This window comes from Mesocricetus auratus, unplaced genomic scaffold (genome assembly GCF_017639785.1).
Source record: "Mesocricetus auratus isolate SY011 unplaced genomic scaffold, BCM_Maur_2.0 Super-Scaffold_100009, whole genome shotgun sequence".
Classification (NCBI taxonomy): Eukaryota; Metazoa; Chordata; class Mammalia; order Rodentia; family Cricetidae; genus Mesocricetus; species Mesocricetus auratus.
Window position 1 is genome coordinate 16,476,641 of NW_024429193.1, and position 16,529 is coordinate 16,493,169.

The window sequence follows — 16,529 nt, forward strand, 5'->3', positions numbered from 1 at the left end:
TGAAAATTCCAATGTTTTTTTCCATTGAGTAGTATTCTACTGTGTAAATGTACCAATTTTTCTCTATACACTTTTCAGTTGAGGGTTATCTTGGTTGCATCCAGGCTTTGGTTATTACAAATAATGTTGCAATGAATATAGCTGAAAGATGCTCTTGTTGTATGCATGTGCACCTTTTGGGTATATCCATAAGAGTGGAATTGCTAGATCTGTGGTAGACTGATTCCCATTTTCCTGAGGAAACAACATACTGATTTCCAAAGTGGCTGTACAAGTTGGCACTCCCACCAGCAGTGGGGGAGTGTTCTTCTTTCTCCACATCCTCACCAGCATAAACTGTCATTGGTGTTTTTGATTTTAGCCAATCTGACAGAAGTAAGATGGTATCTCAGAGTTGTTTGAATGGCATTTCCCTGATGGCTAAGGATGAGGATGTTGGTCACCTTTCTCAAGTGTCTATCAGCCATTTTAGACACCTCTATTGAAAATTCTCTATTTAGATCTGTACCCCACTTTTTAATTGGATTATTTGGTGTTTTGAAGACTTGCTTCTTGAGCTCCTTGTAAATTTTGAAGATGAGCCCTCTGTCGGATGTGTGGTTAGTGAATATCTTTTCCCATTCTGTTGTCCTGTTGACTGTGTACTTTGCCTTATAAAAGCTTCTCAGTTTCAATAGGTCCCATTTATTAATTGTCAATCTCAGTGTCTCCACTACTGTTATTATGTTAGGAAGCAGTCTCCTGTACCAGTTTGTTCAAGGGTGCTTCCCACTTTCTCTTCTAAGCGGTTCAGTGTGGCTGGATTTATGTTGAGATCTTTGATCTTTTTGGACTTAAGTTTTGTGTATGGTGATAGACATGGATCTATCTGCAGTCTTCTACATGCCACCATCCAGTTATGCCAGCACCATTTGTTGAAGATGCCTTCTTTTTTCCATTGTATAGTTTTAGCTTCTTTGTCAAAAATGAGGTGTTCGTGGGTATGTGGGTTAATATCAGAGTTTTCAATTTGATTCTATTGGCCTACCTGACTATTTTTGTGCCAATACCATGCTGTTTTCAGGACTATAGCTCTATAATAGAGTTTGAAGTCAGGGATGGTGATACCTCCAGGTGTTCCTTTCTTGTACAGGGATGTTTTGTCTATCCTGGGTCTCTTGTTTTTCCATATAAAGTAGAGTATTGTTCTTTCAAGGTCTGTGAAGAATTGTGATTGTATTTTGATGGGGATTGCATTGAATCTGTAGATTGCTTTTGGCAAGATTGCCATTTTTATTATATTGATCCTGCCTATCCGAGAGCATGGGAGATCTTTCCATTTTTTGGTATCTTGTTTAATTTCTTTCTTTAAAGACTTAAAGTTCTTGCTATACAGGTGCTCCACTTGTTGGGTTAGTGTTACCCCAAGATATTTTATATTGTTTGTGGCTATTGTAAATGTGATGTGTCTCTGATTTCCTTCTCAACCCTTTTATCATCTGTAAATAGTAGGGCTACTGATTTTTTTTGTTAATCTTGTATCCTTCTACTTTGCTGTAGGTGTTTATCAGTTGTAGGAGTTCCTGTGTAGAGTTTTTCAGGTCATTTATGTAAACTATTGTATTGTCTGCAAATAGTGAAAGTTTGACTTCTTTTGCAATTTGTATCCCCTATCTCCCTTTGTTGTCTTATTGCTCTAGCTAGCACTTCAAGTACAGTATTGAAGAGATATGGAGAAAGTGGACAGATTTGTCTTCTTCCTAATTTCAGAGGAATCATGCTGAGTTTCTCTCCATTTAGTTTTATGTTGGCTGTTTGTTTACTGTATATTGCCTTTATTACTTTCAGGTATGTTTCTGTTATCCCTCATCTCTCCAGCATCTTTATCAAGAAAGGGCGTTGGATTTTGTCAAAGGCTTTTTCATCACCTAGTAAGATGATCATGTGGTTTTTCTTTTGCAGTTTGTTTATTGCAGTTTGGTGAATTATACTGATAGATTTTCATGTGTTGAACCATCCCTACTTCCCTGGGCTGAAGCCTATTTGATCATGGTGGATGATGTCTCTGATGTGTTCTTTGAATCAATTTGCTAGTATTTTATTGAGTAATTTTGCATTAATATTCGTGGGGATTTTGGTCTGTAGTTCTTTTTATTAGTTGTGTCTTTGTGTGGCTTGAGTATAAAGATAATTGTAGCCTCATAAAAAGAGTTTGCTTCTATTGTGTAGAACAGTTTGAGCAGTACAGATATTAGCTCTTCTTTGGCTTTCAGGTAGAATTCTGCACCGAAACCATCTGATCCTGGACTTTTTTTGGTTGAGAGACTTTTTATGACTGCTTTTATTACATTAGGGGTTATAAGTCCATTTTCATTGCTAATCTCTTCTTGATTTAATTTTGTTAAGTGATATGTATCCAGGAAATTGTCCATTTCCTTTACATTTTTTAATTTTGTGGAGTACAGGTTTTCAAAGTATGACCTGAAGATTCTCTGGATTTTCCCAGTATCCATGGATATGTTCCCCTTTTCATTTCTGATTTTGTTAATTAGCATGCTCTCTCTCTCTGCCTTTTGGTAAGTTTGGATAAAGATTTGTCTATCTTCTTGATTTTCTCCAGGAACCAACTTTTTGTTTCATTGATTCTTTTTATTGTTTTATTTGTTTCTACTTTATTGATTTCACCCCTCAATTTGATTATTTCCTAGTGTCTACTCCTCCATGGTGAGTTTGCTTCTTTGTGTTCTAGAGCTTTCAATTTTGCTGTTAATTCTGTAGTGTGACTATTGTCCAGTTTCTTCATGTGGGCACCTAGTACTATGAACTTTCCTCTCAGCACTGCTTTCAAAGTGTCCCATAGGTTTAAGTATGTTGTATCTTCATTCTCATTGAATTTTAGGATGTCTTTAATTTCTTTGTTTATTTCTTCCTTGACATAGGAATGGTGCAATTGTGCATTGTTCAATTTCCATGCATTTGTAGGGTTTCTGAAATTTGTGTTGTTGTTGAATTCTAACTTTAAACCTTGGTGATCTGATAGGATACAGGGCGTTATTGCAATTTTTTCTATCTGTTGAGGTTTGCTATATTGCCAAGTATGTGGCCGAATTTAGAGAAGGTTCCATGTGGTACTGAGAAGGTATATTCTTTTGTGTTTGAATGGAATGTACTATAGGTGTCATACCAATAGTGTCATAACTTCTGTTAGTTCCTTTATTTATTTGTTAAGTTTCTGTCTGGTGTTCCCGTCTAGTGGCGAGAGTGGAGTGTTGAAGCTTCCCACTATAAGTGTGTAGTATTTAATGTGTGATTTGAGTTTTAGTAATATTTCATTTATGAATGTCAATGTCTTTGTATTTGGTGCATAGATGTTCAGAATTGAGACTTCATCTTGATGGATTTTTCCTGTGATGAATAAGAAATTACCTTCTGCGTCTCTTTTAATTAATTTTTATTTGAAGTTTAACTTGTTAGATATTAGGGTATCTACCCAAGCTTGCTTCTTAGGGCCATTTGATTGGATAATCTTTTCCAAACCCTTGACTCTGAGGTAACCTCTTTCTTTGAAGGTGAGGTGTGCTTCTTGTACACAGCAGAAGGATGGATTCTGTCTTCATATCCATTATGTTAGCCTGTGTCTTTTTATAGGTGAGTTAAGTCCATTAACATTGAGAAATATTAATGACCATTGATTGTTGATGCTTGTTTGTTTTGGATTTGTTTTCAGTGGAGGTATTGTGCATGGTTTCCCCCTATTTCTGGCTTTTGGTAAAGTGAGCTTATCTATTGCCTATGCTTTTCTGAGTACAGTTGACTTCCTTGGATTGGAATTTTCCTTCCAGAACATTCTGTAGTGCTGAATTTGTGGATATATATTGTGTAAATCTGGTTTTGTCATGGAATATCTTGTGTACTCCATTTATAGTGATTGAGAGTTTTACTCAGTATAGTAGTCTGGGCTGGCATCTTTCGTTGTAGAACATCTATCTAGGACCTTCTGGTTTTCATAGTTTCCATGGAGAAATCAGGTGTAATTCTGATAGGTCTCCTTTATATGTTACTTGGCCTTTTTGCTTCACTACTCTTAATATTCTTTCTTTATTCTGTATGTTTGGTGTTGTGATTATTATGTGGTGAGTGGTCTTTGTTTTGGTCTAGTCTTTTTGGTGTTTGGTAAGCTTCTTGCACTTTCATAGGTAAGTCCTTCTTCAGGTTGGGAAACTTTTCTTCTATGATTTTGTTGACTATGTATTCTTTAACTTTGAGCTGGGCTTCTTTGTCTTCTTCTATACCTATTACTCTTAGGTTTGGTCTTTTCATGGTTCCCCATATTTCCTGGATATTTTGTGTTAAGGATTTGTTGGATGTAAGATTTTGTTTGGTTGATGAATCTATTTCATTTTGTTTATCTTCAGCACCTAAGATTCTGTCTTCTGTCTCTTGCTTTCTGTTGGTTATACTTGCAATTGTAGTTCCTGGTTGTTTACTCAGCTTTTCTATTTCCAGAATTGGCTTTCCTTACTTTCTTTAAGAGGTGTTGATTTCTTGTATTTTTTGGTTTGTTTTTTCTTCCATTTCTTTTTTTAATACTGTACACTTTTGATATATACAAAGGATTCGTTCTTTTTAAAGATTTATTTATTATGTACACAGTGTTCTTCCTGCATGTTTCAGGTGAAAAGAGGGCACCAGATCTCAACAAATGGTAGTGAGCCACCATGTGGTTGCTGGGAATTGAACCCAGGACCTCAGGAAGCATAACCAGTGCTCCTAACCTCTAAGCCATCTCTCCAGCCCCTTTTTCCATTTCTTTAAGGGATTTTCTCATATCCTCTTTGAGGGCCTCTATAATCTTCATGAAGTGTTTTTAAAGTCATTCTCCTTTGTATCACCTGCATTGATATGTTCAGGTCTTGTTGGTGTAGAGTCCCTAGACTCTGGTGGTGTAATATAAGACTTTCTGTTGTTGGATGGGCTCTTATCCTGTTGCCTTCCCATCTCTTCTTCTAGTGGGTTATAGTTGGGGTCTCTCCCTCTTCTGATAGATATGGGTTCAAGGGTCCATCCTCTCCTCACTCCCAGATGTAGTCCCTCTACACTCCCTCTCTTGCTCTCTTGCTCTCTCACTCGATCTACCAGAGGGTGGAGGGGAAAGGCAGGAATGGTGGCCTCCAGGTCCCTCTGCAGGATTGAGTGTCTTGTCTTTGACCATTCTAAATGTGACAAACATCATCAATAGAGAGAAAAACAGCACAATTGTAACTTAAAAGTTTAAATATTAAAATTTCAGTTTTTAACTTCATACCTATAAATCTCCTTAAACAAATTCTTGAAGCACTCAATTCTCTGTTCATCACAGACCTATTCATAACTGACAACTGGATTTGCCATGCAGATATTTTCACCCACATCAAAGCACATTCTGCAAGGATGCTGTGTCCCCTCCTGGTTGAACTTTTTATTCATTGTTGATGAATGAACACTCTTCATCACAGTCTGTAAAGAAGAACACAGATTCCATGCCCTTTCATCTCACTTTCATAGATTGGGAGCTTGAGGCCAAGGAAATTAAGGTTTCTAGCAGTCACTCAGAGTTGACCAGACCAGGGCTAAAGCAAGTCCTCCATACCTCCTCCTGGCCCAGTCCACTCTGGGACTGTCATACTGCTTCATCCAGGAATGTCACAGTTGTAACTTCCTTCTTTGTTTTGTCTTATTCTACTTACCCGTCAGGCCACCATAGATAAAAGGAAGGAAGATTTCATAAGACAGAACGAAGAAGCATCTCTCAGTTACTGCCAGGCTGAGCTGGAGAAGCTTTCGGAGTCCCTGAGGGAGAGCATCTCACGTGGAGATTTCTCTGTTCCTGGTGGGCACAGCCTCTACTTAGAAACCAGGAAGAAGGTTGAGCTGGGCTATGGGCGAGTGCCCAGGAAGGGAGTGAAGGTGAGTAGTAGGGGCAGGTGTGATCACACAGCTAGAGCACAGCCAGAGTGGTAATGGCTGCTCCTGGAAGCTAAGATACAGAATCTTCCCTGAGAGAAATCAGAGTGTCTTGTATCTCAGCCATTCTAGTCTTTATACCCACAAAATACTGTATGATATTAAGTAGCTAAAAAAATTCACTTCCTCAGTAGAATGAAATTTGCTGAATAATCTGTTAATTTTTAATCAAGATATATGTTATTACAGAAAGAGCTTTGATTCTAAGGATGTGTATGATTTTAGCTGACTTGGACAAATAGTTCCTTGCTAAACAGGACGTAGTTTTAAACTTAAAGAGGTGGAGGTAGAAATGGAGATGATGATGTCACTGGTAGTGGTGGTGATGATGCTGATACTAGCATACTGAATACTCATTTCATAAATTAAGTTAGTATTATCATCCTCATGGGAATACCAATTAGTTGTTAACAGTTTCTCCATTGTACATTTGAGGGTGTGCTGCACAGAGAAACTCACTCAGATTTCCAAAAGGAGCTGGACAAGTTCATTCAGAGTGAAGTGCTCATACATATAAGAGAGGAGTATATTGTTCAAACTGGCAGAGGCCATATTTGTGAGGATATTCAAATGACCCACCATGGCCCACTTCTAAAGAAGGCAAAGGCAGTTACTACAGTCATTGTTTGAGTAGTTCTCTACTTTGAAGGATACATTAGGCCATATATTAAATTTCCCTAATGCATATAGTATATCTGATTTTAGTAATATGAATTCTCATTTGTGCACAGGCATGAGATACTAGGTACAGGTATTCTTCATAAATTTTGCTTTAAGGACAAAGTTTGCCTGGTTGCACTGAGCATGTCTGAAAGCAACTGGAGACAAGATCCATTATATAGGACACATTGGCAATATACTTGAAGAGAACATGTCATGGCCTGATTAACATAGGGATGGAGACACTTATACTATTGTTCAGAGAGCAGTAAATATGTAGCCAGTCCTAGAATGCAGTGGGAGGGTCTGAGGGGTTGAGTGAGTTGTTTTGAGAGGGGTATGTGTGCATAATAGACGTGGGTAAAGAATCAGAGTGGAAAGTGCATCATTACAAGATGGGGAGGGATGCACACCCTAAACCAAATAAGATCCCAGACTACCAATCTATCCTTAAACCTGCCTCATAGGCATTTGGGGAACTGGGTAGTTGGGTTTTTATACTCCTTACTCTTTTGGCTCTTTGTTCTTCTGGGGGACCCACCACCCAGATTCCAAGTAAATACATGGAGACTTTTTATTGTTTATGAATGTCAGCCCTTAGCTTGACTTGTTTCTTGCCAGCTTTTCTCAATTTAAATTATCCCATCTACTTTTTACCTCTGGGCTTTATCCTTTCTTACTTCTGTATATCTTACTTTCACTCTTATTCTATGGTCACCTGTGTGGCTGGGTGGCTGGTTTCTAGCATTCTCCTCTCCTTGTTCTCTTGCTCCCTGATCCCCTTTTCCCCTTTCTGATTATTCTTTCTGCCTGCCAGTCCTGCCTATCCTTTTTACTGCCCTGCTATTGGCTATTCAACTCTTTATTGGACCAATCAGGTGTTAACAAGGCACAGATTCATGAAGTTAAATAAATACAACATAAAAGAATGCAACACATCTTTGCATCATTAAACAAATGCTCCACAGCATATACAAATGTAACACATCTTAAAATAATATTTTACAAGAGAGCTGAACACAGCTCTGATTGGGGCTGATACCTGGAATGGCTTGTGGGAGACATTCCTGGGAAACAGAGCTGGACAGCTATCAGGAACCGTTACATAGTTGTCTTTAATCTCAGCAAAGAGCATAGACTTTCTTGCAGTCACAGAATTAAGGATTCACATGTGAACCTAAGAAGGACTCAAATATTGCAGTCAGATTAGTAATTTCATTGAATGAATACACTTTCATCAAAAGAACACATACAGCCACTTAAGGTTTTCTCTCTTCTGGTACCCAGGCACGTGAGGTGTTCCAGGACTTCCTGAAGTCATTGATCACTATAGAAAACTCCATCTTGCAGGCAGATAAAGCCCTCACTGATGGACAGAAAGCCATGGCAGGTATGGAGGAGGAATCAGATCCCAAAGAGTTCCTCTAAAGCCCTCTGACTTATGAACAGAAATACACCCCCCCAAAAAAAGGAGACCTTCCTACATCCTCTTCTAAATCTGAAAACCATTGGGCTGATGTTGCATGACTAGATGGTTAGTACATTTACAGTGCATATAGAATCATGACTACTGATAGGAAGATGCAGAGTTTCTATGGATTAATCAGCTTGGTCTGTAAGATCACCAGGGTATCTCTCAGTTCTGAATGTCCTTTCTTCTCTCTAAAATCCTTTGTGGGACAGCTGAGCAGGCCAAGAAGGAGAAGGCTGAGATGGGACTAGAACTAATGAGGCAGCAACAGAAGGAGCAAGAAGAAGCAAGGGAGGCTCACTTGAGAACTGTTGAAGAAAATGTGGCCCAGCTACAGAGGAAGATGGAGATGGAAAGGGAGAACATTCTGAAGGAGCAGGCGAGGGTGATGGATCACAAACTGAAGGTGAGGACAGATGCTGATGTGAGTACCTGATAGACTATACAAGGAAAAGTGTGACATTGTCAAGGAACTCATGATCCCAGAGAGAACCCCCTAAGACATGAGATCACAGAAAGCTCAGATCTGCCTAGATCCTAGTGAAGCTCTTAATTCTAAAAATGCACCACCTTCTGTGGTGTTAGTGATCTAAAGAGTTGGAGTGAAGAAAAGAATAAACATCCACAGGGGCTGCTCTTGCGTAGTTTAGAGTAGTTTCATTTTACCCCAAATGAAAATACCTCAGTCCAGCTCTCCTAAGAATTCTTAGCACAACTGTCCAGGATATCAGTTTGAAATGAGCAGATTAGTCATCTTAATGAACTGGAAGTCTGAACCCCACAGTGTCTGTTTCCAGATCTGGTTGGTGCATTCTACAGACGTAATGTACAGTACAGCGTTTCTCCCAACCCAGAGCTTGGCAGCTCTGCTCTCAGTGCAGCAGTCAGAACCATCATTTGTTACAGAGACACAGTAGGCTCAGCTCAGTGAACCTAAGACTGAATGGGAGTTAAAGTCACAGACCTCCCAAATGGCACTGTGCTTTACCCCTAGTTCTCAGGGCTGTCCTTGCCCCACGTCTCCTCCAACTCAAGGAGGGGATTGTAACCAAATCAGCTCTTCCCACTCTTCTGGTCCAAAAGTGTGAGATTTTGAACAAACTTGTCAAATTCTATTTTTTATAAATGTAGTAAATATGTACACATGTGAACAACTGCCTAAATTATTAATTATGGGCTATTAGTAGTGTATATTTTAAAAATGGACTCTATCTTTTTGTAGGCCCTAAAAGAACTACTTCTTGATGGAGTTGAGGAGAAATGTGAAGATTTAAGACGAGAAATAAAGCTAAGAGAAGAAGAGATTGAAGATATTAAAAACAACTCCATTAAGAATATCCTTGATGCTGCTGGCAATGTATTTATTGAAGCACTCCCTATGTTGTGTAATGTGGGGATGCAGATTCTCAACTCCTATGTGATGGGTTGAGGATTCCTGTGAAGTATAATATGATGGCCTCTTATGTGGTAGTAATACTGTTATATGTACTCTTTAATGTGTTTGTCATCATGGATTTATTCAACAGCTATTTCTAATTAAAGTATTATCAAAGAATATCAGAGGCTGACAGCTTCCCCAGCCAAAAAAATTAAAAATAAAGTAAAATTTTATTGGATAAATAGAAATCATTGATGAAAATATGTAGTTAAGGCACAGAATAAATGGTCAACCTATGAATTCTCACCAGCGTGACTCCAACTAGGAGCTGAACAAATACAATAAACTTGCCAAAGTGGACATTAAAAAGCCCTCTACCCCACACAAGGAACTACAGATGACTTGTCAAAGTAGATGGGAAATAACCCACAAGCCCTCTACCCTGTGAGAAGAACTACAGATAACTAAGCAATGTTGCGAGCAAGAGAAATAGACTTCCCCAGAGAAGAGCACACCAATTGGTTATCCAATGTCAAATGGCCAACACTGAAAACATACATAACAGTAACATTATTCAGGGTGAACAGTATTTAGGAATGTATATGTAAATGCATATAAATATATGCATGCAATAATAATTAATGGAAAAAGAGGCCATGAATTAGAAAGAGAGCAAGGAGAGGTATATTGGGAAGGGCTGGATAAGAGACTGACATCTACATTTTAATAGGCATAAATAAATGGGGAAATGTATGTTTTGATGAAATAAAATCCTACAAAAATATAATTAAAACGTTCATGTTTTACTTGTATTGTGAACAAGAAAGAAGAGTGTTGGTGTAACACGAGTTGGGTAGGGTTTGTGGAGTTGACAGTCTCATGTTTAGTGGTAAGGAGGGACATGTAGGAATTATTCATCAAAATGTAATATGTTCTGACATGTAAAATCCACATTCAGGAGTTTCTCTCATAGGTCATTTCTCTATCTTACTTTATAATATATGGCACCCAGTGATATTGCTGCACCCCCTACACCATTTATAAAATGATGACTCATAAAAGACATTATTTTCTTTTGTGTCAACTCAACATGTTAAGAATCTTTTTCAGATACACAGTGGTTAAGACTGTTATAGGTGAATGAAAGTCAAGTAATTTCCACAGCTGGAAGCTTTCTCTTTACTGTGAGCTTCTGTGTGAAGTTGCACACAGACACACACCTTTGGACAACTGGGTTTCTCCATCCCATGTCCTTTGTTTGTGAGTTTACTTTTCCTTAAAGCCTTTCATTTCCTGATTTCTGGAGACAAAATGAAGTGGCCTGCCTCTGTGCTGCCATTGTGCCTGCTTGTCACAATTATAATTATGTCTGTAACATTGAAAAGCAAAGCAATCTGTGTCCAGTTTTTTCCTGAAATTTCTTGCTTTCAAGTGCTGGTCATATTCATAATCATGCCTGTGTTTTAGCATGGTATATGTTTGTGGATGTAGGGGGTGAGTGTATGGGAGGAGGGTGTGTGTGTGTGTGTGTGTGTGTGTGTGTGTGTGTGTGTTTGTGGGGATTGTGTGGTGTGTGTGTGTTCCTATGAAGGGGGTGCATGTGTGCCATGGTGAACTTTTGGAAGTTAGATGAAAACCTTGGGTTCCCATCTGCCTTTCACCTTGATCAAACAGGTTCCTGTTTTGCTGCTGCATGTAAGGTAACTGATTCTCCATCTTCAAGGGATTTTTGTCTCTGCTTTGCATATCCCTGTAGGAACATGGGAATTACAGACATGTTCTCCGAAGTCTGCATATACCTGGGTTCTAGGAATCTAAACACAGTTCGTCATGCTTGCAAATGTAAGCAAGGTGTAGTGAAACCACCAAACCAGACTATTCCATAGGTAGAAAGAACAGTGTATTGAGTAAACTGCCAAGAGTTCTCAGAGATTAGAGCATATTCTTGTCAGTTTTATCTGGGGAAGTAGCCATGGGAGGTAGGTGGGAGTCAGCAACAGCTGAGGAGTTAGCATGGGGATTTGAACTCATACCCACTGTTTTGTTTAACTAGATACACATTGCTGTTGGGGAGTGGAGACAGGATGTAGTTGCTTTCATCAAAAACAGAAACTTGCTTTAGAGCCATGGTTCTCAATCTCTGGGGATCAAACCATTCCTCACAAGGTTGCCTAAGACCATCTGCATACCAGATATTTACATTAAGAATCATTATAACAGCAAAATTACAGTTATGAAGTAGCAACAAAGATAATTATATGTTTGGTTGTCACCACAACATGAAGAACTGTATTAAGGAGTTGCAGCATTAGGAAGGTTGGAGAATTCTGGGGAATGCCTAGTTTAGGTTTCTCTTTACCCTGTTACAATCCTTCTCTTTACCTGTAAGAACCTGGCCTGGTTTGAACTCAGCCCCCCTCTTAGAATCTTGTAAGCAGTACTGCCAGATTTGAAGCCTGCTTTATGATCTACAATTCCAGCCATTTGTTGATAAGGGTAACAGTAGTCCTCTGGCTACTTCCAGCTCGGAAAGTACTTTGGATGGAGGGAAAGGTGGCCACTAATGCTTGTCCAAAGCAGGGGTTCAAGCCTGCAGGTAATGGTAGGAGACCTGAGAACATTCCACCAGAAGCATCTGTGGTACCAACTGTTCCTCAGAAAAACCTAAGAGACAAGAGAAGTCATGATATTAAAAGTATGGGTATAGTGAGCATTCTTTCCACTAGCCTGGTCCCAGAGATGCATCAGCTCCAAATAAGACACAGAGGCTCTACTAGTTACAATGCTGTCAGACAATTTCCATGGCTTCTCATTGGCTAGTTCTGTCTTAAGTAATAACCCATAACTACATATATATATATATATATATATATATATATATATATGGTCTTATTTTACCAAGAGCACCAGCAGCACACATTCACTCTTCAGGGAATTTCATGGCAACCCTCTACCCTTGATTATATTTCCCAGAATCCTCCATGATTCCTAGCCTCTACCCTTGATTATATTTCCCAGAATCCTCCATGATTCCTAGCCCTACCTATCTTGCTTCCCTATTGGCCAACAGTGCTTTATTTATCAACAAATAAGACAAACATATACACAGAAGGACTTCCCCCATCATCTCCTCTTTTCTGTCTAAATAAAAAGAAAGGTTTTAACTTTAACATAGTCAAATTATATGTAACAGAACAGTTAATGTAAGAACTATAGTTACAATATTTAGTCTATTAACATTTAGCAAGGTTTAGAGAAAGTATATTATCATCTATCCTATCTGTGTGAGTCTAAAGTCTTATATGTAGCTTATCTTTTAGCATAACCAAGGAAAACTATAACTATCTGTCTTCAACTCCATCAAAGACCACAGAAGGATAATATAGAAACACGAGAATTGACAGAGACATCTTGCTACCTGGACAGTCACCCAAAGTTCCTCTGTAACTTATAACATTGGGGCATCCATCTTCAGTCCATAGGTCACAGTGTGTCTGACAGACTTCTCAGCAAAGCAGAAAAATGTCAACTGTCTGCCTGCATTGGCAGTTTGTCAGTCATTGTGTGTGTGTGTGTGTGTGTGTGTGTGTGTGTGTGTGTGTGTGCGCGCGTGCGTGCGTGTCCTGTGGAGTACCTGGCAGACTCTTCTATGAAACAGGAACACTTTAGGACTGTCCCATCAAATTTATCAGTCACTTTCCTGTGGGTCCTGCATGTCCAGTCTATCAAACAGTAAAGGCAAGAGCAAATGGCTCTTTTGACATGTTGAAAGCAAACTCCAAAAAGAGTTTCTTCGATGCCCATCTTCCTCTCAGACATAATTGGTGTGCCAGTAGTAGTTGTGTCACATTATCATGAAAAACTCTAAACCATTTAAGAAGATCTATCCACCTAAAATACATCTCTGTATATCTAAAAAAACCTAACTAACCTAACTATAAGTTCTGACTATTATAGGTGATTATATATAATATGTATTTAATTATGTATTACATTTTAGAAGGTAAGTATAAATACAATACTTAAACAAGAGAAATATACATATCACAAAATTAGCCTTAAATTTGTATCAATAAATGAAAATCCATACTAATACAAAATATTCATTTCTATACCATAATCTCCCTTTTACCTTTAAAAAGAGATTGGTTGTGATCATTAACCATTTATAAGCAGCCCCATTTAAATGAAAACAAAAATTTATAAACATTATTTGGAAATTTGGGCGTTGTTTACTCCTAACTGCTTCCTGCTGGTTGGAGGACACTGTCCATACCATGGGGATCATGACAAAACACAGAAACCTGGCCAGGTCCTTGTTTTAGATGTTGGATCACTTGGGACACTGCTTCAGAGGGTCTTGCTTTCACCAAACCATGTAAGTCTGGAAGGAAACCATAGCTTTACATTTTCCGTGGAAACACAAGCAAAAACTATTTTCCAAAGTAACCTGTCCTAATGTTTAAATTTAGAAGTCAATGCATTTTTAAAATATGTAATTTGGATTAATTCAGCAGCATTTATAATAAGTATATTTTAGCAGTTGTTGCTCCTTCCTTAGAAAATGAACAACTGAAAGACAACACAGTAGCATACAGCATTCAGATCCTCTGTTTATTTTCCATCCTTATGTGGCTTTTTTATTACTCTTTATCTTTCAGTTTTACCATTTACTTTTTTGAGAAAGGGTTTCTCTGTGTACTTTGACTGTCCTTGAACTCCCTATGTATACCAGGCTGCCCTTGAAATCACACAGATCTGTTTGCTTCTGCTTCCTGAGTGCTAGGATTAAAGACATGCACCACCATTCAGCTACCCTCTTTCTTCCTTCCTTCCTTCCTTCCTTTCTTTTCTCTCCCAAGCCTATGTATATTTTTAAACATACTATAAACCTTTTAGAGGTTTTACTTCATCTAAATCTGACTTTAATGTAAATCTTTATGTTTTTCTGGTCATGTGTCTTTTATCTGCTAAACAACATTTCTAAAAATAAAGCTGTGGTTGTTTTAACTGCTGTCTTTCCAAGATGGTGGGTGTACATTTATTGCCAGTACTGAGAGCTGCGCTAACCACCTTGGTCTATGCTGCCATAAACCAGCATGCTGCCTCTAGGAGATGTGGTCGCTGCCAGGTATTCATACACACCATTCAACTGGTAGCAGGGACTCTTTAAAGAGCCTTTCAGGGTTTTTTCTACTTATGCTGAGTCAGGAAGATTCCCTTAAAGGAGTCATGTGAGTCTCTGCTTGTCTCTAGCAAAACAGAGCCCACCTGAGAAAATACTGCTACCAAGAAGCCAATGCTTCTCTCTGTTCTTCTGTTTTTAAAAATCCTTTTTTAAGTTTTTGTTAAGTGGAAATTTGTGCCCCAAGTCTGGGCACCATATGTTACAAGCATTCTTCCCGTAAGCCTGGTCCCACCTATCTTACATTGTCCTACAATGCTTTATTTATCAACCAATAAAACAAACATATACACAGAAGGACTTTCCCCATCGAGGAAAGCTGACCTCAAATACTTGTCCAAAGCAGAGGTTCAAGCCAGCAGGTAATGGTAGGAAACCTGAGGAAATTCCACCAGAAATATCTGTGGTACCAACTGTTCCTTAGAAGAACCTAAGAGACAGGAGCAGTCATAATATTAAAAATATGGGCAAGGGTGGGAGGAAAGAGCTGCTCAGAGATAGGCACTAGCCAGGAGAACTTAAGCATTAGTGGTCCCATCAACCCACAGAAGCACTTATCAGGACAGGGGTCCAGAGCTCATTTTAATTGTGACAGATGCATCCACATCTCAACTCCCTGAAGCTCTGCAGAGGTTGCTTTTCCATGTGGGCCAAGGTCCTATGAGCGAGAGTCTTTTGGATACTTAATCTCTTAAGAAAATGGTTTGGGTAATAGGATCTGTAGACTGCTGAGGGAGGACACAATTTGCTTGTTCCCAAACAGGGTATCTTAAGAGAATGAAGGAAGGTAAATGTTCATGGAGTGAGGCTTGTTCCAGAAGAGGTAAATTTCCCAAAAGTAAAGGACCACCATACATAAACTGAAATGGACTGAGGAAGGAGGGAGCCCAGAGCATGGTCTCAATGCAAGTTAGAGTGAGAGGTAGGAGTGGAGTGAAGGTCAGGAGACAGATTTGATAAGTGAGTTTTACTAAGGCCATTAGTCCTTCTTACATTTCCTGGGGACTGGACGCAGTATGGAATGTGCCACTGTACCTCTAAACTAAGTCAAAACAAGGGCAAAATATTAGTTATGAGGTGGGAACATCACTTTTGAAGTCTTGAATATGGGGCAGTGTCTACCCATCTTGAGAAACTGTCTACCACAGGAAGAAGATATTTGTGTGTGTGTTTTTTTGTTAGGGTGCATGTGTGTGAAATCCATCTGTCTCCTCCCCGCAGGATTCCCAGAAAAACTGGTATGGACTGAAGGAAGGAAGGGTCACAAGGCCCTCTGTGGGGAGGGTTGAGGGCAAGTGGAGCATCCTTGGCAAATAGCCCTCAGGAGGGCAGAAAGGCAGAGGTAGAAAAGAGAAGATAATGGTACATAGGTTAGGAACCAGCATCAAAGGACTTGTGAATAGATGTCAAGTAAAGTTTTACCTGGGTATCAGGGAGACAGTACATGTCCTGTGGAATGAGCCAGCCCTGTGGACCTGTAAATGCTTCCATGGCCTAGAGAGCTTGCCTTTGGGTGTAGGGAAGAATTAGGCCTAGAAGAAGTAGAATTAGGCCAAGATGATGATAGGGGAAGGAAGTTGGGAGTTTGGGCTGGTCTCTTCAGTAGTCTCGTCAGCAAAAGCATTTTCCAAATGTATATAATTAGTAGACCTGGGGTCTGATCTTGGGAAGATAAGAGGTTTCCAGCAGCTGTAGAGTTAGAAGCCCAATGGTAATGGTTGTGTCTTTAGTGGTAACACAATCCCTCTATTGTCAAATGGAAGTCTGGTTGGTGTTGGATGTGGAATGCATATTTAGAATCTGTTTATTCATTAAGGATCTTGATCCGTGCTAAGTGTCTGTTGATGGCTCTG

The 16,529-nt window shown here is 39.1% G+C and overlaps 1 protein-coding gene across 3 annotated transcripts in view; it reads left to right on the forward strand.

Annotated features, from left to right (window-relative positions):
- LOC101834044 (guanylate-binding protein 1) overlaps positions 1 to 10,278 on the forward strand; it is a 43,626-nt gene extending 33,348 nt beyond the window's left edge. For 2 of the 3 annotated variants that reach the window (XM_021233934.2, XM_040751679.1), the window contains 4 exons: positions 5,713 to 5,925; positions 7,930 to 8,032; positions 8,326 to 8,519; positions 9,336 to 10,278. In XM_021233934.2, the coding sequence (XP_021089593.1) occupies positions 5,713 to 5,925; positions 7,930 to 8,032; positions 8,326 to 8,519; positions 9,336 to 9,542 (717 nt within the window). In that variant the 3' untranslated portion in view covers positions 9,543 to 10,278. Of the gene's footprint in view, positions 1 to 5,712; positions 5,926 to 7,929; positions 8,033 to 8,325; positions 8,520 to 9,335 lie in introns of those variants that run through there. The other variant, XM_040751681.1, reaches the window with a different exon arrangement.
- Positions 10,279 to 16,529: the final 6,251 nt, after the last annotated feature.